The sequence below is a fragment of the Cherax quadricarinatus genome, chromosome 13 (assembly GCF_038502225.1).
Source record: "Cherax quadricarinatus isolate ZL_2023a chromosome 13, ASM3850222v1, whole genome shotgun sequence".
NCBI lineage: Eukaryota > Metazoa > Arthropoda > Malacostraca > Decapoda > Parastacidae > Cherax > Cherax quadricarinatus.
This window is the reverse complement of record NC_091304.1, coordinates 41,790,063-41,814,203: the sequence shown is the minus strand read 5'-3', so window position 1 is coordinate 41,814,203 and position 24,141 is coordinate 41,790,063. Positions and strand designations below refer to the sequence as shown.

At 37.4% G+C, this 24,141-nt stretch overlaps 2 protein-coding genes across 10 annotated transcripts in view; one reads left to right on the top strand and one right to left on the bottom strand.

The window, feature by feature from the left end:
• The window catches only part of LOC128688738 (ubiquitin-protein ligase E3C), a 401,351-nt gene extending 384,544 nt beyond the window's left edge, over positions 1–16,807 (bottom strand). For 2 of the 5 annotated variants that reach the window (XM_070084672.1, XM_070084678.1), the window contains exon 1: positions 16,590–16,807. The gene's annotated coding sequence lies outside the window, so the exon portion shown is untranslated. Of the gene's footprint in view, positions 1–13,201; positions 13,268–13,291; positions 13,358–13,549; positions 13,645–16,589 lie in introns of those variants that run through there. The other 3 variants (XM_070084673.1, XM_070084676.1, XM_070084677.1) reach the window with 3 other exon arrangements.
• The window catches only part of geminin (geminin DNA replication inhibitor), a 94,993-nt gene continuing 86,888 nt past the window's right edge, over positions 16,037–24,141 (top strand). The window contains exons 1-2 of one of the 5 annotated variants that reach the window (XM_070084680.1): positions 17,081–17,201; positions 17,259–17,368. In XM_070084680.1, the coding sequence (XP_069940781.1) occupies positions 17,330–17,368 (39 nt within the window). In that variant the 5' untranslated portion in view covers positions 17,081–17,201; positions 17,259–17,329. Of the gene's footprint in view, positions 16,092–17,080; positions 17,369–24,141 lie in introns of those variants that run through there. The other 4 variants (XM_070084681.1, XM_053776381.2, XM_053776380.2 and 1 more) reach the window with 4 other exon arrangements.

Genomic DNA, 24,141 nt, shown 5'->3' with positions numbered 1-24,141 from the left:
CAGACCATTACCCTACCTTCCTCATAACAAACCTTGGCAAATTACCCCTAGACACTACTAAAGTCACTTTCAGACTTCACAATGAGGCAGCTATCAATAACTTCACAGCAGCAGTGACAAACATTGACTGGCACATTGAGCTAGAAATCTATACAGATATTGACGAATGTATTAATAATTTTCTAAAAAAGACCCAATACCTCTATAACAAGCACTGCCCTAAAAAACTAAACAGATGACTGCGAAGAGACTGAACAGTCCCTGGCTAACTCCCAGTATCCTCAAATCCACAAATACAAAGCACCTATACAAAAAACAGTACAGAATGGGCCACATAACCAGAGACCAAACAAAATGTTACTCGTCAATCCTAATCAGCCTAATAAGAAGGGCTAAAAAATTGTATTATGAGAACAGATTATCCAACTTACGAGGTGACATAAAAAAGACCTGTAAAACCCTATCAGAAATACTAGGAACAAAAAAGATAACACGAAATAGCGAAATTGAATTAACAAAACCAGATGAACCCCAATTCCTACCTACTGAAACAGCAAACAGACTCAATGATTTCTTCTCCACTATAGGAAAAAATCCTTGTCAATAAAATCTCAAGCTCAGATACCCCACCCAATGACTACCTCACTGGCAACTACCCGAACACACTGTTCCTAGCTCCAACTAACGCAACTGAAGTCTCCCTCATTATCAACAAACTAAAAAACAAGACAGGAGATTTAAATACCTTACCACCCATTATATACAAAAAAGTGTCACAGGTGCTATCACCAATCATTGCAACACTCTTTAACAAATTCATTGAATCCTCTACCTTTCCTAAGGTTCTCAAAATAGCAAGGGTCACCCCAATCCATAAAGAAGGAGACCACACAGACTTGAATAACTATAGGCCAATATCCAACTTACACCCCTCTCTCTAAAATCTTTGAAAAAATTAATCCATAAGCGTATCTATTCCTACCTCATCTCCCACAACATACTCAACCCTTCTCAATTTGGGTTTAGGCCTAATAAAAATACTAATGATGCTATTATCCACATGCTAGAACATATTTATACAGCAATAGAGAAAAAAGAAGTCCCACTGAGGATCTTCATTGACTTAAGTAAAGCTTTCGATACAGTTGACCATGACTTGCTCCACATAAAATTGTCGCACTATGGTATAAGATGGCACTCCTTCAACTACCTAAAGTCATACCTCAGCAACAGTTAGTTTAATATGTTTATTATGCACCCCATACCCATCCTGTGGGCGGTAGTCAAAAGATTACAGAGGTACATAATTGGTCCAGGGACTGGACTCCAAAGTTTTGATAGCTGAGCAAGTTACAGAGGTAATGAACTCACAATTTACAAAGGTAATGAACTCACAATTTACAAAGGTAATGAACTCACAATTTACAAAGGTAATGAACTCCAGGTAAGTCTGGTCACAATCATGACAAGTTACAAAGGTATTTACAGATTACAGAGGTACGTAATGGGTCCAGGGACTGGGCCCCCAAAGTTTTGATAGCTGAACTAGGTACAAAGGTAATGAGCTCACAAGTTACAAAGGTAATGAATTCTGTAGAATGGTTACTTACGTTTATACTTTGGCTACAATCATGAACAAATTATAGAGTAATGAGCAATTCACACTTCCTCAGCAACAGAAGCCAATATGTGTACACAAATGGGGTAAACTCTTCCACACAGCCAATTACAGTTGGTGTCCCACAGGGAAGTGTCCTAGGCCCTCTTCTCTTTCTCAAATAAATAAATGACCTACCAAATGCATCGCAACTACTCAAACCCACACTATTTGCAGATGACACTACATACGTCTACTCTCACCAGAGCCCAGTCATGCTAGCCAATACTGTAAATACCGAATTACAGAAAATATCAACCTGGATGAGGACCAACAAACTTACTCTAAACATTGACAAAACCTACTACATTCAGTTTGGTAACAGAGCTACAGATGTGTCTCTTAACATAATGATAAATGGATCACCTATCACAAAACTCACAGAGGGGAAATTCTTAGGAATCCACCTTGATAATAAACTCAAATTTCAAGCACATATACAACAAATTTCCAAAAAAATTTCCAAGACCGTAGGCATACTATCGAAGATACGGTACTATGTTCCACAGTCAGCCCTCCTGGCCCTATATCACTCACTTATTTGCCCCTATCTCACCTATGGAATTTGTGCATGGGGCTCAACAACAATAAACCATCTTGGACAATTAATCACCCAACAAAAAGCTGCAGTCAGAATAACAAATTCCCACTACAGACAGCACACTCCACCAATATTCAAAACTCTAAACCTACTCACAATACAAAACATCCATACTTATTACAGCACCTACTACATACATAGAACACTTAACTCTGACATAAACCCTCCCCTCAAACATCTCCTTACCAACCTCAACAGAACACATGACCATAACACAAAACACAGATCACTCTTTGATGCTCCTCGTGTCCATCTCATGCTATGCAAAAACTCAATGCACATAAAAGGCCTTAAAATCTGGAATTCATTACCTGTGAATATAAAAGAAACACTGACTGTTTATAAATTCAAGTCTCTTCTCAAAAATCACTTACTCACCCACAACTAAATAAATACTGAATAATTGTATCTCATAAATTGTATCTCATATATGTATCTCATTATTGTATCTCATAAATGTCAACCTGTGACCCGATCAAACTTTGTTACTATTTAACTTCATTACCTAACAGAATACTCCATTCTACTGATTACACAGCAACACAGTAAATGACCATATGAGCTGTCTTTGTAATACTCATTTGTACTAAATTGTTATTTTTTTTATTATTATTATCACACTGGCCGATTCCCACCAAGGCAGGGTGGCCCGAAAAAGAAAAACTTTCGCCATCATTCACTCCATCACTGTCTTGCCAGAAGGGTGCTTTACACTACAGTTTTTAAACTGCAACATTAACACCCCTCCTTCAGAGTGCAGGCACTGTACTTCCCATCTCCAGGACTCAAGTCCGGCCTGCCGGTTTCCCTGAACCCCTTCATAAATGTTACTTTGCTCACACTCCAACAGCACGTCAAGTATTAAAAAGCATTTGTCTCCATTCACTCCTATCAAACACGCTCACGCATGCCTGCTGGAAGTCCAAGCCCACAAAACCTCCTTTACCCCCTCCCTCCAACCTTTCCTAGGCCGACCCCTACCCCGCAATAATTTCTGTACCACTGAATATATCATTGCTTAGTTAATCTTAAGTTATTTTTAAGCCTGCCCATAATGCTCTGCATACAAGGGGCTTTGGCATGCTGCACTTTAAAAATTGTATTCCTTGTACTTCTCTGTATCATGTTCAAATTAATAAATAAATAAATAAATAAATAAATAAATGGCTTGTAATTCGGAAAACTCTTAAGTTGGGGCACTCGTAAGTCAAGGTAACACTTTATTACCTAACGAATCTTAACAAGTCATAAGTTTGCCTGTGATATTCCAATATAGGAGCTTCAATAGGAACTATGTATTGTACAAAAACAAAACCATTCACATTGGTAAATTTATGAACTGTAATGCAGTTACTTAGCCTTAATATCAATATGCTGCTTAATCTGTACCAATATAGAGTTTTGAATTAGTTTTAGTCTGCCCAAAATGCCTAGTCATGCTAAGTGTGATAGTGGCCCTCTCTGTAATTAGTTTTATATAATATGCAAAGCACACCATATCCTATAATATGTCTTTTACTGGCACTAGGACCAGCTTGAGAGTCACTGGACCCCTGTTGCACAAAAAAATCTGTCCAGAGGTGTCTGTTTCTGGCGTCTCTTAAGATTTGCCTAAAATGAGACAAGGCATTGTCATTGTAAATGTTGCAGACATGACTTGCAACAGCTTTGTTAGGGTGATATTTCTCCACAAAACTTCGCAACTCATTCCACTTTGCACACGTCCTTAATCACTGAAGAAGGCACATTTTCACAATACTCACTCAACGAGAAACAAAGCCAGACTGAGTCAGAATGCATGGAATGCTTTACGTGGGCACGGGCAGGCGGACACATTTGGTACGGCAGACCATTGTCAACTCTATGAAAACCAAGCGGATGTACGAAAACTGGGACAAAATTTCAATGAAAATAGTTGTCGTAAACCAAATCCTACGAAAACCAAGGCATACGAAAACCAAGGTTCCACTGCACTTTGCTCCATATTTCCTGTAAAGAATTTACACTCACCTAGTTGAGGTTGCAGGGGTCGAGTCACAGCTCCTGGCTGTGTTAAATTATGCAATTTTATATACAGGGTTTAGTGTGTATTACGTACATTTATAAAAATTTATTTATTTTCATGTTTAAAATCATAATACGTACAAGCTTCAGACTGCCCAAAATGCTATGCAAAACTATTCATAATTTTGTTGTTTTTAACCTTTTCAGGGTCCATGCCGTAGATCTACAGCTTTACGTTGAGGGTCCAAACCGTAGATTTACGTCATGAGCTCAGCTCACTCTTTAAGCTGTGAGTGGTAAATTTTGGCCTAGATATGAGAGAATACATCTATGTGGCATGTGTACACTACATAAAACAAATCCTGCAGCACATAGTGCATAATGAGAGAAAAAGCTTAGCCCGTAATTTTCAATTAAAACATCGATTTTGCAGTGTTTTTTCATGTTTTTTATAGTTGTATTTGCAATTTCTTGGTCTCATTTGATAGAATGGAAGACATATTACAGAAATAGAGATGATTTTGATTGGTTTTAGTACTGGAAATGGCTTGAAACCGAGCTCAAAGTAGCCGAAATGTTAAATTTTTGCCGTTGTTCAAGAGTAAACAAATGAAATCACATGTCTAATAAACGCCTGCTGGTGGGTCTAATATACATTCACAAATGTGGTGATATTATTATTACAATATTGCATAAAAATTCATTATGTGAATAAAAAATCAAAATGGAATTCATTGTAAAGCCTGAAAACATAACTAATGAACAGAGGAAATGTTAGTTTAGTGCCAGGAATGCTTGCATTGTTTATTCTGGATCCTATTTTGAAATCGGAATATTTTGAACTTTGCATTAAAGTGGCCAAATTACCAGTTTCCAATCACTTTATTTTGTAGTTGAAACAGTTGACTTGGCAATTTCTTGTGCTCAATCGATAGAATAGAAGTAATACTAGTGAAATAGCTAAGAATTTGGTCAACTGGAATAATGTAATTGGCCTAAAATGGGAGTCAAAGTCGGCAAAATCACTGATGCGTAAATATCGCTGATATATCAAAATTTGCGAGAGGATAATTTCGTCAATTTTCCATCAAATTTCGTACTTTTTGTTTTATTACCTTCAGAAAAAGATTCTCTACCATTTCATAAGAAAAAATAACAAATTCTTGGACACTGGTGCACACTTTGAAATTTGGCCTCTGGACCCTGAAAGGGTTAATGCAAAAGATTGCATTATTATAATCAATGTGATAAATTATGAAGGTTTAACTTAGCTTAATCAAACACAACCACATAGGATGATTTATTTCCATAGAGTTACCTAAGAAAGCATAATGAAGTGGTCTTTGAATAAAAGTTAAGTACAGTGGTACCTTGACTTATGAGTTTAATTTGTTCCATGACAGAGCTTGTAACTCAATTTGTTCATACGTCAAATCAATTTTTCTCATTGAAATTAACTGAAATGCCATTAATCCATTCCAGCCAAAAAAAAAAAAAAAACAATTTTTTGTTACGAGTTTTTAAATAAGAAAAATGTACAGTAGTATTTATAAATAAGAAATATTGTATACTCCACCCACCACCTTCACTACTACACCCACCACTATCTTTACTACACCCACCACCTTCACTACTCCGCCCAGCACCCTCACTACTCCACCCACCACCATCTCTACTCCACCCACCACCATCTCTACTCCACCCGCCATTATCACCACTCCATCCACCACCCTCACTACTCCACCCACCACAATATCTACTCCACCCACCATTGTCACTACTCCATCCACCACCTTCACTACTACACCCACCTCCATCTCTGCTACATCCACCACCCTCACTACTCTGGGGTGAGGATAGTGGAAAAACTCTGAGAGGTGAAATGGAGGTTACCTCTTCCCTGGATTTATAGGAGAACCAAACAAGGGACGAGGTGCCTCACTACAATCTGGGATCAGTGTGGGAGTATTATCCTTCCAGTTATGTATTGGAAGAGCATGTGGGATGGGACCAAGTACCTGACATTCCTCTGGGTACAGAGTTAGATTTGACTTCAGATATGCTGCCAATTAGTGGCAGTGTATCTGAAGCTCACTCATAACTTGGATTTTGGCTTGCAACTAAAAGCAAAAAATTGACTGAGTGATGGCTCATAACTCAGAAAACTCGTAAGTTGGGGCACTCGTAAGTCAAGGTACCACTGTGTCACCTAAATGGTGGTTCAATATACGTACTGTGCATGACAATGTGGGTTAAATGAATAACTGAATACAGGTCTCCCTCAACATTCACGTTTTCAACTTTCACGGGCTTCACACATTCGCGAATTCCCAACCGCCAAATTCCCAGCCGCCAAATCATATTTAAGTTTCCCGCCACCTGCGAGTCCCTACTACCCTCCCTCCGACCCCCGCAACTGGCAGCCAGCCCTCCCATCACTCAGTGTGGTGAGTGTTTTGTTTGTTCATTATTTGCTATAAAACTACAGTATAAATAATGTAAACCCATTCATGACTGAATATTGGAATGGCTATTCGGACAGGTATTAGACGGTGACATCATGTGTTTACTCTTGAACACTGCAAAGAATTAAACATTTCTGCTACAGCTAATAATAACAATAGTAATAATAATAATAATAATAATAATAATAATAATAATAATAATAATAATAATAATAATAATAATAATAAATATGATATAATTGAAGAAGGAAATTGTACAAAAATACGAGGGAATGGTTGACACATCGTCAGTGTGACTTTGTTTATGCTGGAGTGAACATTAGTCTCCCTGCTCTTCCAAACATTTCACAATAATTCATTGTGTTTGGTGCTTGTAGATTGAGTGTGACTGGAGTGGTAGAGGCAGTGATTGAGGCAATGGTATTTAATAACATACATGTTAATAATAATACATGTTATTAATAATATGTACTATTATTATTTATAACATATATGTTATTAACCCTTTGAGGGTTTTGGTCGTACTAGTACGTTTTACGCGTAGGGGTTTTTGACGTACTAGTACTCATAAATTCTAGAGGCCTCAAATCTAGTGGGAGAAAGCTGGTAGGCCTTCATGTGAAAGAATGGGTCTATGTGGTCAGTGTGCACAGTCTAAAAAAAAATCCTGCAGCACACAGTGCATAATGAGAAAAAAAAAACTTTGACCATTTTTTTTAATAAATCAGCGACTTTGCAGTGTATTTTCGTATGGTATTTATTGTTGTATTCTAGTTTTCTTGGTCTCATTTTATAGAATGGAAGACATATTACAGAAATTGAGATGATTTTGACTGGTTTTACAATGAAAGGTGCCCTGAAATTGAGCTCAAAGTAGCAGAAATGTTCGATTTTTTCCAAACTTCAAAAGTAAACAAATCGTGCCAAGCGTGCAATACACGTCAACTGGTGAGTCTAATATTCTTTTACAAGTGCACCAATAATATTTATACCATTTTTTACACTAATGCAGTAGTCTGCATAACAGTAAATCTTATATTTTTTGTGAGAATAAAAATTCAAAGTGGAAAGCAAAAGGATATAAGAGGGCCCTTGAGACGTGACTAATGACTAGAGGAAATGTCATTTTAGTGCCAGGAATGTCTTTCTTGTTTATTCTGGACCCTATTCGGAAATTGGCATCTTTTGAAATTTGTGTGAAATTAGCAAAATTGCTAAATTCTGACCACTGTACTGGATAGTTGAATTTATAAATGGGTGGTTTCTTGCACCCATTCGATAGAAAAAATGGAGTTCTAGCGAAATATTCATGTTTTTTGTCGACTAGTAGAGTGAAATTGGCCGAAAATGGGGCTCAAAATGGGCAAAATCGCCGATGCGTAAATATCGCCGAGACCGCTAACTTTGCGAGAGCATAATTCCGTAAGTTTTCTATCAAATTTCAAACTTTTGGTGTCTTTATGATCGGGAAAAGATTCTCTATCTTTTCATAAGAGAAAATAATTTTTTTTTTTTTTTAAATTTGGCCGACCCTGAGAACGAGTTTCGGAGAGGGCCTGTCGACCCTCAAAGGGTTAAATACATACATGTTAATAATAATACATGTTATTAATAATAACATGTACTATTATTATTTATAACATATATGTTATTAAATACCACTGCCTCAACCGCTGAATTATTGTGAAATGTTTGGAAGAGCAGGGAGACTAATGTTCACTCCAGCATAAACAAAGTCACACTGACAATGTGTCAACCACTCCCTTGTATTTTTGTACAATTTCCTTCTTCAATTATATCGTATTTATTATTATTATTATTACTACTACTACTATTGTTATTATTAGCAATAGCAGAAATGTTCGATTCTTTGCTGTGTTCAAGAGTAAACACATGATGTCACCGTCTAATACCTTTCCTAATAGCCATTCCAATATGCAGTCATGAATGGGTTTACATTATTTATACTGTAGTTTAATAGCAAATAATGAACAAACAAAACACTCACCACACTGAGTGGTGGGAGGGCTGGCTGCCAGTTGGGGGGGTCGGAGGGAGGGTAGTAGGGACTCGCAGTGGTGGAGGAAGTGGTGGAGGAAGTGGTGGAGGCAGTGGTGGAGTCTGTGGTATTTAATAACATACATGTTGTTAACATACATGCTATTAAATAACATACGTTATTAAAGCATAACATGTATATTTTTTTTTTTTTTTATTATCACACTGGCCGATTCCCACCAAGGCAGGGTGGCCCAAAAAAGAAAAACTTTCACCATCATTCACTCCATCACTGTATTGCCAGAAGGGTGCTTTACACTACAGTTTTTAAACTGCAACATTAACACCCCTCCTTCAGAGTGCAGGCACTGTACTTCCCATCTCCAGGACTCAAGTCCGGCCTGCCGGTTTCCTTGAACCCCTTCATAAATGTTACTTTGCTCACACTCCAACAGCACGTCACGACGTTTTCATGTATTTTATGATTATTCATGGTTCAACAAGTTAAGGAAGCAGTATTGTAAAATATTTCCCTACAATATACAGTGGACCCTCGACCAGCGATGGCATCGATTAACGATAAATCTGACTAGCGATACATTTTATCGCAAAATTTTTGCCTCGATTAGCACTAAAAAACTCGACCAACACTATTCCTTCCGTCTGAGAAGCATCCACTTCTGGCCAGTGTTTACAAGCCAGCCAGCCACCGCGGTCGCTTCCAAGCATACAATCGGAACATTTCATATTATCACAGCCTTTTTAGTGATTGCACCTGCAAAATAAGTCACCATGGGCCCCAAGAAAGCTTCTAGTGCCAACCCTACAGCAAAAAGGGTGAGAATTACTATGGATATGAAGAAAGAGATCATTGCTAAGTATGAAAGTGGAGTGCATGTCTCCGAGCTGGCCAGGCTGTACACAAAACCCCAATCAACCTCGCTACTATTGTGGCCAAGAAAACGGCAATCAGGGAAGCTGTTCTTGCCAAAGGTGCAACTATGTTTTTGAAACTGAGATCGCAAGTGATAGAAGATGTTGAGAGACTGTTATTGGTATGGATAAATGAAAAACAGATAGCAGGAGATAGCATCTCTCAAGCGATCATATGTGAAAAGGCTAGGAAGTTGCATGACGATTTAATTAGAAAAATGCCAGCAACTAGTGGTGATGTGAGTGAATTTAAGGCCAGCAAAGGTTGGTTTGAGAGATTTAAGAATCGTAGTGGCATACATAGTGTGATAAGGCATGGTGAGGCTGTCAGTTTGGACCCAAAAGCAGCTGAAAAATATGTGCAGGAATTCAAGGAGTACATAGACAGTGAAGGATTGAAACCTGAACAAGTGTTTAATGGTGACACTGACAATGTTGTGAAACACGTTAGGAATGTCATAAAGGAACGGGAGGTACAGGCCTCTATGGGCAGATATGTTGTGCGACAGAGGTCCAGTGACTCTCAAGCTGGTCCTAGTGGCATTAAAAGAAGGGAAGTAACCCCGAAAAAGGACTTGCCACCTCAAGTCCTAATGGAAGGGGATTCCCCTTCTAAACACTAAGACCATCAACACACTCCCCTCTTCCCATCCCATCAATCATCACCAGATCTTCAATAAAGGTAAGTGTCATGTAACTGCATGTCTTCTTCAGTTTGTGTGTATTAAAATTAATATTTCATGTTAAAAATTTTTTTTTTCAATACTTTTGGGTGTCTTGCACGGATTAATTTGATTTCCATTATTTCTTATGGGGAAAATTAACTTGACTAACGATTATTTTGACTAACGATGAGCTCTCAGGAACGGATTAATAGCGTTAGTCGATGGTCCACTGTATTGGGGCACCAAACATTCATGGTTTTTCAACATTCGCGAGGCTCTTGATCCCCTAACCCTCGCGAATGTTGAGGGAGACCTGTATAAGTAAGTTACTTATGAGGTAGTATAGTAGCTACTTGACCTGCATCAAGAGCAATATTGTTCAAGTGTTAGTGTTTACTTGTTGCAGGTACTTACTGTGTGATACTTATGAGGTAGTACCATTTAAGACCATGCAACTAAGACCAGGTAGAAAAAATGACTTTTAAAGTGATTTATAGAAGCCCTGCACAATTTAAATAATTAGAGAATATGATGAATTTAGTGTATTAATATTAAAAATCATTATTCTATTACAGTGGAACCTCAAATTTCCAACGTATCACTTATCGAACTCTTCGGAAATCGACCGCTTTTTTCGAACCAACTTTGTCCCCATTATCGAACTCGCCCCTTTTTTCGAACCGCCAGGTACCAGACCTGTCCACCTGTCTGCCAGCCTGCTCTGTCCGCGTCCCCACACAGGCGCCATGAGCCAGTCTGGCTTTGTTGATGCTTGAGTGAACACTAACCTGTGGTCTCATTCAAACATTTTACGATTAATTCATTGTGTTTAGTGCTTGTGGGACTGTGAAATGAGCTACCATGGGCCCAAAGAAATTTGCTAGTGGTATCCCTGTGGTAAAGAAAGTGAGAAACACCATAGATGTGAAGGAGGAAATAATGCAGAAGTATGAGGGTGGTGTGCGACTTGTTGAGCTTGCCAAGTGACTCTCCAGTGACTCTCAAGCTGGTCCTAGTGGCATTAAAAGACAGAGAAGGGAAGTAACCCCAGAGAGGGCTTTGATACCTGAAGTCCTTATGGAGGGGGATTCCCCTTCCAAGCACTAACTCCAACTCCCTCTCTCCTCCTCCCTATCTTCCAGATGCCATCACCAATCTTCAATAAAGGTAAGTAAAAATGTTGTTTTATATGTTTATTTAAATTTATTAATAATTGTACACTATATCTGTTGTGTGTATGTAAAACTATAACGTAATACTATCTATAAATTAAATTTTTTCATGAATACTTTTGGGTTTCTCGAACAGATTAATTGTATATCCATTATTTCTTATGGGAAATACTGCTTCGCCTTTCAAACTTTTCGAATTTAGAACTAGCTCCTGGAATGGATTAAGTTCGAAATTTGAGGTTCCACTCTATTACTATATATGGTACTTTAAATCGATATTTTTTTTAATTATCTGTTTTAGTCTTGATTGGTATGTAGAAAATCTTAAGTACTCTAACTGCCAAACAGTCTTCCCAAATTTACTATGAACTGCATGAGCCAACAACCACTTTCTATCCTTACTTTGCCATTATTTTGCCTTTACTGAAGCCAGTAATTATTAAGTTATGATAATTTTGTAGCAAGGGGCAAATGAGACCAAAAGAAAGGGCATTTCAGAACTCCAATATTAACTCTCTTACATGTCATACAGTATTTCATACAAAACTTTCTCTTGTCTACAAGATGGTTAGCAAGTATTAGAGGAATATCACAAGGATGTGGCAATCTGAAGACATCGTGAATGCCTTGAAAGCACTGTCAAGACAAATGTCACAAAGAGATGCAATGAAATGGTACAAGATACCTAAGACAAGTTCACAGCAGTGTTTCACTAGAGTCTAAATCATCCTGAAAAATTGAAAAATAATGCTCGTTCAAAATTAAAAAATGGCAATAGCGTTAGATGTTTTTGGACTCCAATCACAGTTATAGCAGAGTTTGCCGATAACCTTCCAGGCACTGAGTGTGCATGTGGACTCCTGAAGAGACACATGTAGTACCAGAACTTAAGTGTCCAAAACATAGCTATATAGGAACTATGACAACAACTGTCCCACCTAAAGTAGCGAAGTCTCAAATGCCTCACACCAACAGCAACTGAGTCCAGTTTTATAATTATTCTAGCAATAAAACAATAGCCTAAGAAAGTAGAATTTGGTGAGTTTGTACATACAGTTTTCCTCTGTAATATTTCCTGAAATAAACATTTCAAGAGAATAAAATGAACTTTCTATTTATGTTAGATGTGAATAATTTAAAATTTTTGTTCTTGAATGCACCACTTGATGGTAAGTTGCTAGTTGTCCTGCCTCAAGAATAATCTTATTTAAGCACAATTACACATAAAACTTGTTTAACTCTTCTTGAGTGACTGCATAACATACTACCTCATATTAATAATAGAGTAAATTATTGAATATTTGTGATCTACCACTCTTTACCTATCTAGATTTAAGTAGTCTTTAAGTATTAGGTTAAGTCTGCCCAAAATGCCTCGGCATGATAGTGGCTTATTTTGTACCAATCGTATTAAGAAATGTAAACACACATTGTAACCTTTGCAAATTATTATTATTATAATCATGAAGAAGCACTAAACCTGTAGAATTATACAGTGCCGGGGGGGATGGGATGGAAGGTACTCACGCTTAATTCAGGGAACTGGAGCACAGATCCAATTCCCTTGATCAAGAGCCTCTCACAAAACGTCAAGTAACCTCTCTTGAGGGGTAACCTATGCAAACAAAATAAAATTTTGCTTGTAGTTTGTTTTTTCAGTAGTGATACTGTTTACTTGTTACAGGTACTCACTATGTGTTACTTACGAGGTAATACAGTGCTAGTTGACCTCCATCAAGAGTAACATTGTTCAAGTGTTAATGTTAACTTATTACTGGTACTTAAGTGTTACTTACGAGGTAGTACAGTGCTAGTTGACCTTCATCAAGTGTAACATTGTTCAAGTGTTAACTTGTTACTGGTACTTAAGTGTTACTTACGAGGTAATACAGTGCTAGTTGACCTCCATCAAGAGTAACATTGTTCAAGTGTTAATGTTAACTTGTTACTGGTACTTAAGTGTTACTTACGAGGTAATACAGTGCTAATTGACCTCCATCAAGAGTAACATTGTTCAAGTGTTAACTTGTTACTGGTACTTAAGTGTTACTTACGAGGTAGTACAGTGCTAGTTGACCTCCATCAAGAGTAACATTGTTCAAGTGTTAATGTTAACTTGTTACTGGTACTTAAGTGTTACTTACGAGGTAATACAGTGCTAGTTGACCTCCATCAAGAGTAACATTGTTCAAGTGTTAACTTGTTACTGGTACTTAAGTGTTACTTACGAGGTAGTACAGTGCTAGTTGACCTCCATCAAGAGTAACATTGTTCAAGTGTTAATGTTAACTTGTTACTGGTACTTAAGTGTTACTTACGAGGTAATACAGTGCTAGTTGACCTCCATCAAGAGTAACATTGTTCAAGTGTTAATGTTAACTTATTACTGGTACTTAAGTGTTACTTACGAGGTAGTACAGTGCTAGTTGACCTTCATCAAGTGTAACATTGTTCAAGTGTTAGTGTTTGTTTATTTATTTATTTATTTATTTATTTATTTGAACATGATACAGAGAAGTACAAGGAATACAATTTTTGAAGTGCAGCATGCCAAAGCCCCTTGTATGCAGAGCATTATGGGCAGGCTTAAAATTAACTTAAGATTAACTAAGCAATGATATATTCAGTGGTACAAAAATTATTGTAAAACAGATAACAATTTAGTACAAATGAATATTACAAAGACAGGTCATATGGCCATTTACTGTGTTGCTGTGTAATCAGTAGAATGGAGTATTCTGTTAGGTAGTGAAGTTAAATAGTAACAAAGTTTGATTGGGTCACAGGTTGACATTTATGAAATACAATAATGAGATACATATATGAGATACAATTTATGAGATACAATTATTCAGTATTTATTTAGTTGTGGGTGAGTAAGTGATTTTTGAGAAGAGACTTGAATTTATAAACAGACAGTGTTTCTTTTATATTCACAGGTAATGAATTCCAGATTTTAGGGCCTTTTATGTGCATTGAGTTTTTGCATAGCGTGCGATGGACACGAGGAACATCAAAGAGTGATCTGTGCCTTGTGTTATGGTCATATGTTCTGTTGAGGTTGGTAAGGAGATGGTTGAGGGGAGGGTTTATGTCAGAGTTAAGTGTTCTATGTATGTAGTAGGTGCAGTAATAAGTATGGATGTTTTGTATGGTGAGTAGGTTTAGTGTTTTGAATATTGGTGGAGTGTGCTGTCTGTAGTGGTAATTTATCATCATTCTGACTGCAGCCTTTTGTTGGGTAATTAATGGTCTGAGATGGTTTATTGTTGTTGAGCCCCATGCACAAATTCCATAGGTGAGATAGGGGTAAATAAGTGAGTAATATAGGGCCAGGAGGGCTGACTGTGGAACATAGTACCGTATCTTCGATAGTATGCCTACGGTCTTGGAAATTTTTTGGGAAATTTGTTGTATATGTGCTTGAAATTTGAGTATTATCAAGGTGGATTCCTAAGAATTTTCCTTCCGTGTTAACTTGTTACTGGTACTTAAGTGTTACTTACGAGGTAGTACAGTGCTAATTGACCTCTATCAAGAGTAACATTGTTCAAGTGTTAATGTTAACTTGTTACTGGTACTTAAGTGTTACTTACAAGGTAGTACAGTGCTAGTTGACCTCCATCAAGAGTAATATTGTTCAAGTGTTAGTGTTAACTTGTTACTGGTACTTAAGTGTTACTTACGAGGTAATACAGTGCTAGTTGACCTCCATCAAGAGTAACATTTATTTATTTATTTATTTATTTATTTATTTACAATTTGAGCACACATACAGAGGTACAAAAAATACAGATAAGAGCAGCATGCCAAAGCCACTTATACTATGCATAGCATTACGGGCTGGCTTAAAATTAACTTAAGATTAACTAAGCAATGATGAAATCAGTGATAAAACATTAATGTAAACAGATTACTATAAAGTACAAGTGAGTATTACAAAGACAGGTCATATGGTTGCATGCATTGTTGTACATTCAGTAGAATGGAGTATTCTGTTAGGTAGTGTATTTAAAAAATAATAAAGTTAGATTGGGTTTTAGGTTTAACATTTATGTGATATAATTGTGAGAAACATTTAAGATATACAATTTATAAGGTTCAGTTATTCAGTATTTATTTAGTTGTGGGTGAGTAAGTGATTTTTTGAGAAGAGACTTGAATTTATAAACAGGTAGTGTTTCTTTTATATTTACAGGTAATGAATTCCAGATTTTAGGGCCTTTTATGTGCATTGAGTTTTTGCATAGCGTGAGATGGACACGAGGAACATCAAAGAGTGATCTGTGCCTTGTGTTATGGTCATGTGTTCTGTTGAGGTTGGCAAGGAGATGTTTGAGGGGAGGGTTAATATCAGAGTTAAGTGTTCTATGTATGTAATAGGTGCAGTAATAAGTATGGATGTTTTGTATGGTGAGTAGGTTGAGTGTTTTGAATATTGGTGGAGTGTGCTGCCTGTAGTGAGAATTTATCATTTGTTATCAATTTGTTATCATTTGTTATCATTTGTTATCATTTGTTATCATTTGTTATCATTCTAACATTGTTCAAGTGTTAATGTTAACTTGTTACTGGTACTTAAGTGTTACTTACAAGGTAGTACAGTGCTAGTTGACCTCCATCAAGAGTAACATTGTTCAAGTGTTAACTTGTTACTGGTACTTAAGTGTTACTTACGAGGTAGTACAGTGCTAGTTGACCTCCATCAAGAGTAACATTGTTCAAGTGTTAACTTGTTACTGGTACTTAAGTGTTACTTACGAGGTAGTACAGTGCTAGTTGACCTCCATCAAGAGTAATATTGTTCAAGTGTTAACTTGTTACTGGTATTTAAGTGTTACTTACGAGGTAGTACAGTGCTAGTTGACCTCCATCAAGAGTAACATTGTTCAAGTGTTAACTTGTTACTGGTACTTAAGTGTTACTTACGAGGTAGTACAGTGCTAGTTGACCTCCAAGAGTAATATTGTTCAAGTGTTAACTTGTTACTGGTACTTAAGTGTTACTTACGAGGTAGTACAGTGCTAGTTGACCTCCATCAAGAGTAATATTGTTCAAGTGTTAACTTGTTACTGGTACTTAAGTGTTACTTACGAGGTAGTACAGTGCTAGTTGACCTCCATCAAGAGTAACATTGTTCAAGTGTTAATGTTAACTTGTTACTGGTACTCAGGGTGGTGTAGACATCACTGTAGAGTATAATAACAGGTTATTAATAATAACAGTGATATATTAAGACTGTTATAATATAAGAGAGTAAGAACACTGCTGCTGCACAACAATACTAAACTCTTGTTGTCATTCTATTTTATCAACATGATGCAATATCTTAAAATATATACTACCTAATATCTCCATTAACTTTTACTATATACCAAATTATCTGTTGTTTTTGTTGTTGGTTAACAATAACCAAGATTTATATATTAAATTTGTTTCTGGTAATTATTCGAGTCTAAGATTCAATATATCGACTTATAACGGGCTTAATATATGCACAAGGATTTTCTAAATAAGAATTACCATATTTTTTTGTTAATAAGTATCAGTAGGTAATATATGATTAAATATTAGAGATTATTTTTAATATGAAATAAATAAAGAACCATTATTGAAGTGATGTGGCGGGTGTGTTGAAGACTAGCATTGTTACTGTTATTGTGTTGCTGCTGTGTTACTGTGTTGCTGCTGTGTTACTGTGTTGCTGCTGTGTTACTGTGTTGCTGCTGTGTTACTGTGTTGCTGCTGTGTTACTGTGTTGCTACTGTGTTGCTGTTGCTGCTATATTAGTGTGTTACTGTTGGTGTTGTGTGCTACACACCTTCACCATCATAATGTCACTTGCTCACCATCAAGTGGGTCTCCTGGACGAGGTGAGTCACTTCACTCACAGACAAATATGTTCCCTAATATCAATATTATTATACATTTCAGTTGAAATCTGAGCGTGTAAGTGATGTTTCAGCAGGAGAGTTGAGAGGCTGGGTTGGTAGCGCACTCCACTCTCACACTTGTGCCATCCCCGGGAAGTTGATTTAGTTACATGTACACACAAGTACTATTATCATGTGTACTTTAATATGCGAGTAAATTACCAAGAATAACCCAAAGAAAATCAAACGTAGGACATGTTTCCTTACACCTGTTTCCCTGTTAACCTAACAGTAAGTAGGTACTTGACTGGTGTGGGTCGCATCCTGGAGGTGGTAATATAAGAAAATAAGAAATAAGGTACACTGCAGCAGGCCTACTGGCCCATGCGGGGCAGGTCTAAATCTCCCACCGACTTTAAGCCAATTTATTTATTTATTTTTATTTATTTATGTCTTTGCAGCTGTATAGTCCTTGTGGCTTAGCGCTTCTTTTTGATTATAATAATATGTCTTTGCAAATAGTACATTGAGATTTTGTATTTACAATAATGGGTTGCAATACAAAGAGAGCCTCTATTATGCCTAGGCATTATGGGCCAACTTAACATTATTGACTTACAAACTACTTAACACTAAGGATTATATCATAGTTGTACAGTAGATTATTAATTATAAGTGAATCTAATTTATATAAGACAAAAGATGTATTCATATATTCAAAAATGTTTTTTTTGAAAACAATGATTCAGTTACATTCCTGTCAACAATGGTCAGGTCAAGTCAAGTCAGGTCTCCTTCACTTATGGATGGAGCATGGCATCTGACCTGTAGCACAAGCTAGTCGCACCCACTCGTGGATTTATCTAACCTATTTTTAAAAATACACATTTTACCTTCTATGACGGTACTCGGGAGTTTGTTCCACTCATCCACAACTCTATTACTGAACCAGTGCTTTTCTATATCTTTCCTGAATCTGAATTTTTCAAACTTAAAACCATTGCTATAAGTCCTGTCTTGGCTGGATATTTTCAGCACATTATTTACATCCCCTCTATTTATTCCTGTCTTTCATTTATACACCTCAGTCATATCCCCCCTAATTCTACACCTTTCGAGAGAGTGCAGATTCAGGGCCCTCAGTCTATCCTCATAGGGAAGATTTCTGATACATGGAATCAACTTCGTCATCCTCCTTTGTATGTTTTCCAGAACATTTATATCCATTCTGTTATACGGTGACCTAAACTGTGCAGCATAATCTAAATGAGGCCTAACCAAGGATATATAGTTGTTCTTCAACCTGAGGACTCCTATTATTTATGCTTCTTGATATGAAGACAAGGATTCTGTTAGCTTTATTGCGAACACTTGTGTAATATTGTCTTGATTTTAGATTACTGTTAACCAGAACTCCCAAATCCTTTTTGCAATCAATAATATTAAGATCTACATTATTTAGTTCATATGTGGCATGGTTATTTATCTGTCCAATGTTTAGAACTTTGCATTTGTCTATATTAAACTGCATCTGCCACTTCTCCGACCACTGCATCAGTCTATTCAAATCTTTCTGGAGTGCTCTAGTGTCCTTGTCAGAATGAGTTCATCGGCCTATTTTGGTGTCATCGGCAAACTTGCTTATGTTGCTATTTATTCCCTCATCTGTGTCGTTTATATAGGTTGTGAACAACAGGGGGCCCAACACTGACCCCTGTGGAACACAGCTCATGATGCTTCCCCACTCAGATTTCTCCCTATTTATGCAAACACTCTGCTGCCTATCTGCCAACCATGCCTCTATCCTGGAAAAAAATTCTCCTCCTATTCTGTATGCCTTAATTTTCCTCAATCTCTGATGTGGGACACTATCAAAGGCCTTACTGAAGTCCATATACACAATATCGTATTCATTACCATGATCTACCTCCTCAAATACCTTAGTGAAAAAAAGCTAATAAATTCATAAGGCAGGAACACCCTTTTGTAAAACCATGCTGAGATTCAATGATTAATTTATGCTTTTCGAGATGGCTACGAATTGCCTCGGCAGTTGTTGATTCCATCAATTTTCCCACTAGGGAGGTTAGGTTTATTGGTCTATAGTTCAAAGCTAAGGACCTGTCACCTGCTTTGAAAATAGGTACCACATTTGCCATTTTCTACTTGTTTGGCACTATGCCAGTTTGTAGTGATATGTTGAAAAGATTAGCCAAAGGTTTGCTAAGCTCCTCTTTACATTCTTTAGAACTCTTGCATACAGCTCGTCTGGGCCCGGGCATTTGCTAGGTTTTAATTTATCTATTTGTCTAAGGACCATGTCACTTGTGACCATAAAGGCACAATCCTGTGACTGGAACCACACACAAATAACACACACAGAGAGAGAAAAGCTTACAACGACATTTCAGTCTGACTTGGACCATTTAGAAAGTCATTTTTCGACTTTGTAAATGGTTCAAGTCAGACAAACTAGTCGGTAAGCTTTTCTCTGTGAGGTTACTTCAGTTCAAATTCAAATGTTTATTTCCTTGTAAAAGCTTACAATGTGTGGTTTACATGTTATAAAATATTAATTACAAAGAAGGCCTCTTGCATGCCTAGGCATTTCGAGCAGACTAATAATAAAACTTACCCTATATTGATATAGGTTATGGAGCAGTATATTTTAATATACATAAGAACATAAGAAAGGAGGCACACTGCAGGAGGCCTGTTGGCCCATACTAGGCAGGTCCTTTACAATTCATCCCACTAACAAAATATTTGCCCAACCCAATTTTCAATGCCACCCAAGAAATAAGCTCTGATGTGAAAGTCCCACTCAAATCCAACCCCTCCCACTCATGTACTTATCCAACCTAAATTTGAAACTACCCAAAGTCCCAGCCTCAGTAACCCAACTAGGTAGACTGTTCCACTCATCAACTACCCTATTTCCAAACCAATACTTTCCTATGTCCTTTCTAAATCTAAACTTATCTAATTTAAATCCATTACTGCGGGTTCTCTCTTGGAGAGACATCCTCAAGACCTTATTAATATCCCCTTTATTAATACCTATCTTCCACTTATACACTTCGATCAGGTCTCCCCTCATTCTTCGTCTAACAAGTGAATGTAACTTAAGAGTCTTCAATCTTTCTTCATAAGGAAGATTTCTAATGCTATGTATTAATTTAGTCATCCTACACTGAATGTTTTCTAACAAATTTATGTCCATTCTGTAATATGGAGACTAGAACTGAGCTGCATAATCTAGGTGAGGCCTTACTAATGATGTATAAAGCTGCAGTATGACCTCTGGACTTCTGTTGCTTACACTTCTTGATATAAATCCCAGTAATCTATTTGCCTTATTATGTACGCTTAGGCATTGCTGTCTTGGTTTAAGGTTGCTGCTCACCATAACCCCCAAGTCCTTTTCGCAATCTGTATGACTAAGTTCTACATCATTTAACTTATAAGTACTAGGGTTATGGGCACTCCCGAGCTTCAGAACCTTGCATTTATCTACATTGAACTGCATCTGCCACTTTTCTGACCAAGAATACTTTGTTTAACCCTTTGACTGTTTTCGACGTATAAATACGTCTTACGAGCCAATGTTTCTGACGTATATATACTCAATAATTCTAGCGGCTTCAAATCAAGTGGGAGAAAGCTGGTAGGCCCACATGTGAGAGAATGGGTCTGTGTGGTCAGTGTGCACCACATAAAAAAAATCCTGCAGCACACATTGCGTAATGAGAAAAAAAAACTCTGATCGTTTTTTTGGAATAAAACGCCGACTTTGAGGTGTATTTTCGTATAGTATTTATCGTTGTATTCGCGTTTTCATGGTCTTAGGTGATAAAATGGAAAACATATTACAGAAATAGAGATGATTTTCATTACTTTTACGATGAAAACGACCTTGAAACTGAGCTCAAAGTAGCGGAAATGTTCGATTTTTACCAATGTTCAAGAGTACATAAATCACACCACACGTCCAATACACGTCAACTGGGGAGTCTAATATTCTTTCACTAGTGCACTGATATTATTTATACCATTTTTACAATAATGCAGTCGTCTGCATAACAGTAAATTTTGTATTTTTTTGTATGAATAAAAAATCAAAATAGAAAGCAATAATAATATAAGAGGGGCCTAGAGATGTGACTAATGAACAGAGCATATGTTATTTTAGTGCCACGAATGTCTACCTTGTTTATTCTGGACCCTATTTTGAAATTGGCATCTTTTTTATTTTGCGTGAAATTGGCCAAATTGCCAAATTCTGACCACCATATTGGGTAGTCCAAATTAGTAAATGGGAGGTTTCTTGTACTCAGCTGATAGACAAAATGGAGTTCTAAAGAAATAGCTTTGAGTTTGGTCAACTGGAACAATGGAATTGGCTGAAAATTGGGCTCAAAGTCGGCGAAATCGCCGATACGCATATGTTGCCGAGACCGCTAACTTCGCGGGAGCATAATTCCACGAGTTTTCGACCAAATTTCGAACTTTTGGTGTCATTACCATCGGGAAAAGATTCTCTATCATTTCATAAGAAAAAATAATTTTTTTTTTTTCAAAAATTGAGCGACATAGAATGACAGTTTCAGAGAGGGGCCTGAAACAGTCAAAGGGTTAAATCCTCCTGAAGTTCCATAACATCTACGTTTGAATCAATTATCCTACCTATCTTTGTGTCATCGGCGAATTTGCTCATATCACTAGTAATTCCCTCATCAAGATCATTGATATATATTATAAACAACAACGGGCCCAAGACTGATCCCTGTGGAATGCCACTTGTTACAGATCCCCACTCGGATTTAACCCCATTTATGGACACACTCTGCTTCCTGTCAGTGAGCCATGACTCGATCCACGAGAACACTTTTCCCCCAATGCCATGAGCTGCCACTTTCTTTAACAGTCTATGGTGCGGAACTCTATCAAAAGCCTTACTAAAATCTAAGTAAATAATATCAAATTCTTTATCGTGGTCAGCAGCCTCGAAAGCTTTGCTGAAGAAAGTTAATAAATTAGTTAGACAAGACCGGCCTCTTGTGAATCCATGCTGAGTATCATTAATCAAACTATGCTTATCGAGATGGCTTCTTATAATCTCAGTTATAATTGACTCGAGTAATTTGCCTACAATTGAGGTCAGGCTTATTGGGTGGCGGTAATTTGACGGTAACGACTTGTCCCCTGTTTTAAAAATAGGAATTACATTAGCCATCTTCCACATATCAGACACTGCACCTGTTTGAAGAGATAAATTAAAAATATTAGTTAATGGTTCACAGAGTTCCATTTTGCATTCCTTAAGAACCCTTGAAAAAACCTCATCAGGACCCGGCGACTTATTTTGCTTCAGTCTGTCTATCTGCTTCACAACCATTTCACTAGTGACTGTGATGTTACATAATTTATACTCTTCTAGCCCACTATAAAAATTAATTACTGGAATATTGTTAGTGTCTTCTTGTGTAAAAACTGAGAGAAAATAATTATTAAAAATCGAGCACATTTCATTCTCTTTGTCAGTAAGGTGCCCATAGTTATTTTTAAGGGGACCTATCTTATCTCTAACTTTTGTTCTATAGACCTGGAAAAAACTTTTTGGGTTAGTTTTAGAATCCCTAGCAACTTTAATTTCATAGTCCCTTTTAGCTTTTCTTATCCCCTTTTTAATGTCCCTCTTAATGTCAGTATACTGATTCATAAGATGACCCTCACCTCTTTTGATACGCCTATAAATTTCTTTCTTATGCCCTAGTAGATATTTGAGCCTATTATTCATCCATTTTGGGTCATTTCTATTTGATCTAATTTCTTTATATGGGATAAACGTTCTTTGAGCAGCATGTATAGTGTTCAGAAAACTGTCATATTGATAGCTCACTTCGTTACCCCAGTCAACAGATGATAAATGTTCTCTAAGCCCATCATAATCTGCTAAGCGAAAATCTGGGACCGTTACTGAGTTATCTGGAGTTTACTTGGAGAGAGTTCCGGGGGTCAACGCCCCCGCGGCCCGGTCTGAGACCAGGCCTCCTGGTGGATCAGAGCCTGATCAACCAGGCTGTTGCTGCTGGCTGCACGCAAACCAACATACGAGCTACAGCCCGGCTGATCCGGAACTGACTTTAGGTGCTTGTCCAGTGCCAGCTTGAAGACTGCCAGGGGTCTGTTGGTAATCCCCCTTATGTGTGCTGAGAGGCAGTTGAACAGTCTCGGGCCCCTGACACTTATTGTATGGTCTCTTAACGTGCTAGTGACACCCCTGCTTTTCATTGGGGGGATGGTGCATCGTCTGCCAAGTCTTTTGCTTTCGTAGTGAGTGATTTTCGTGTGCAAGTTCGGTACTAGTCCCTCTAGGATTTTCCAGGTGTATATAATCATGTATCTCTCCCTCCTGCGTTCCAGGGAATACAGGTTTAGGAACCTCAAGCGCTCCCAATAATTGAGGTGTTTTATCTCCGTTATGCGCGCCGTGAAAGTTCTCTGTACATTTTCTAGGTCGGCAATTTCACCTGCCTTGAAAGGTGCTGTTAGTGTGCAGCAATATTCCAGCCTAGATAGAACAAGTGACCTGAAGAGTGTCATCATGGGCTTGGCCTCCCTAGTTTTGAAGGTTCTCATTATCCATCCTGTCATTTTTCTAGCAGATGCGATTGATACAATGTTATGGTCCTTGAAGGCGAGATCCTCCGACATGATCACTCCCAGGTCTTTGACGTTGGTGTTTCGCTCTATTTTGTGGCCAGAATTTG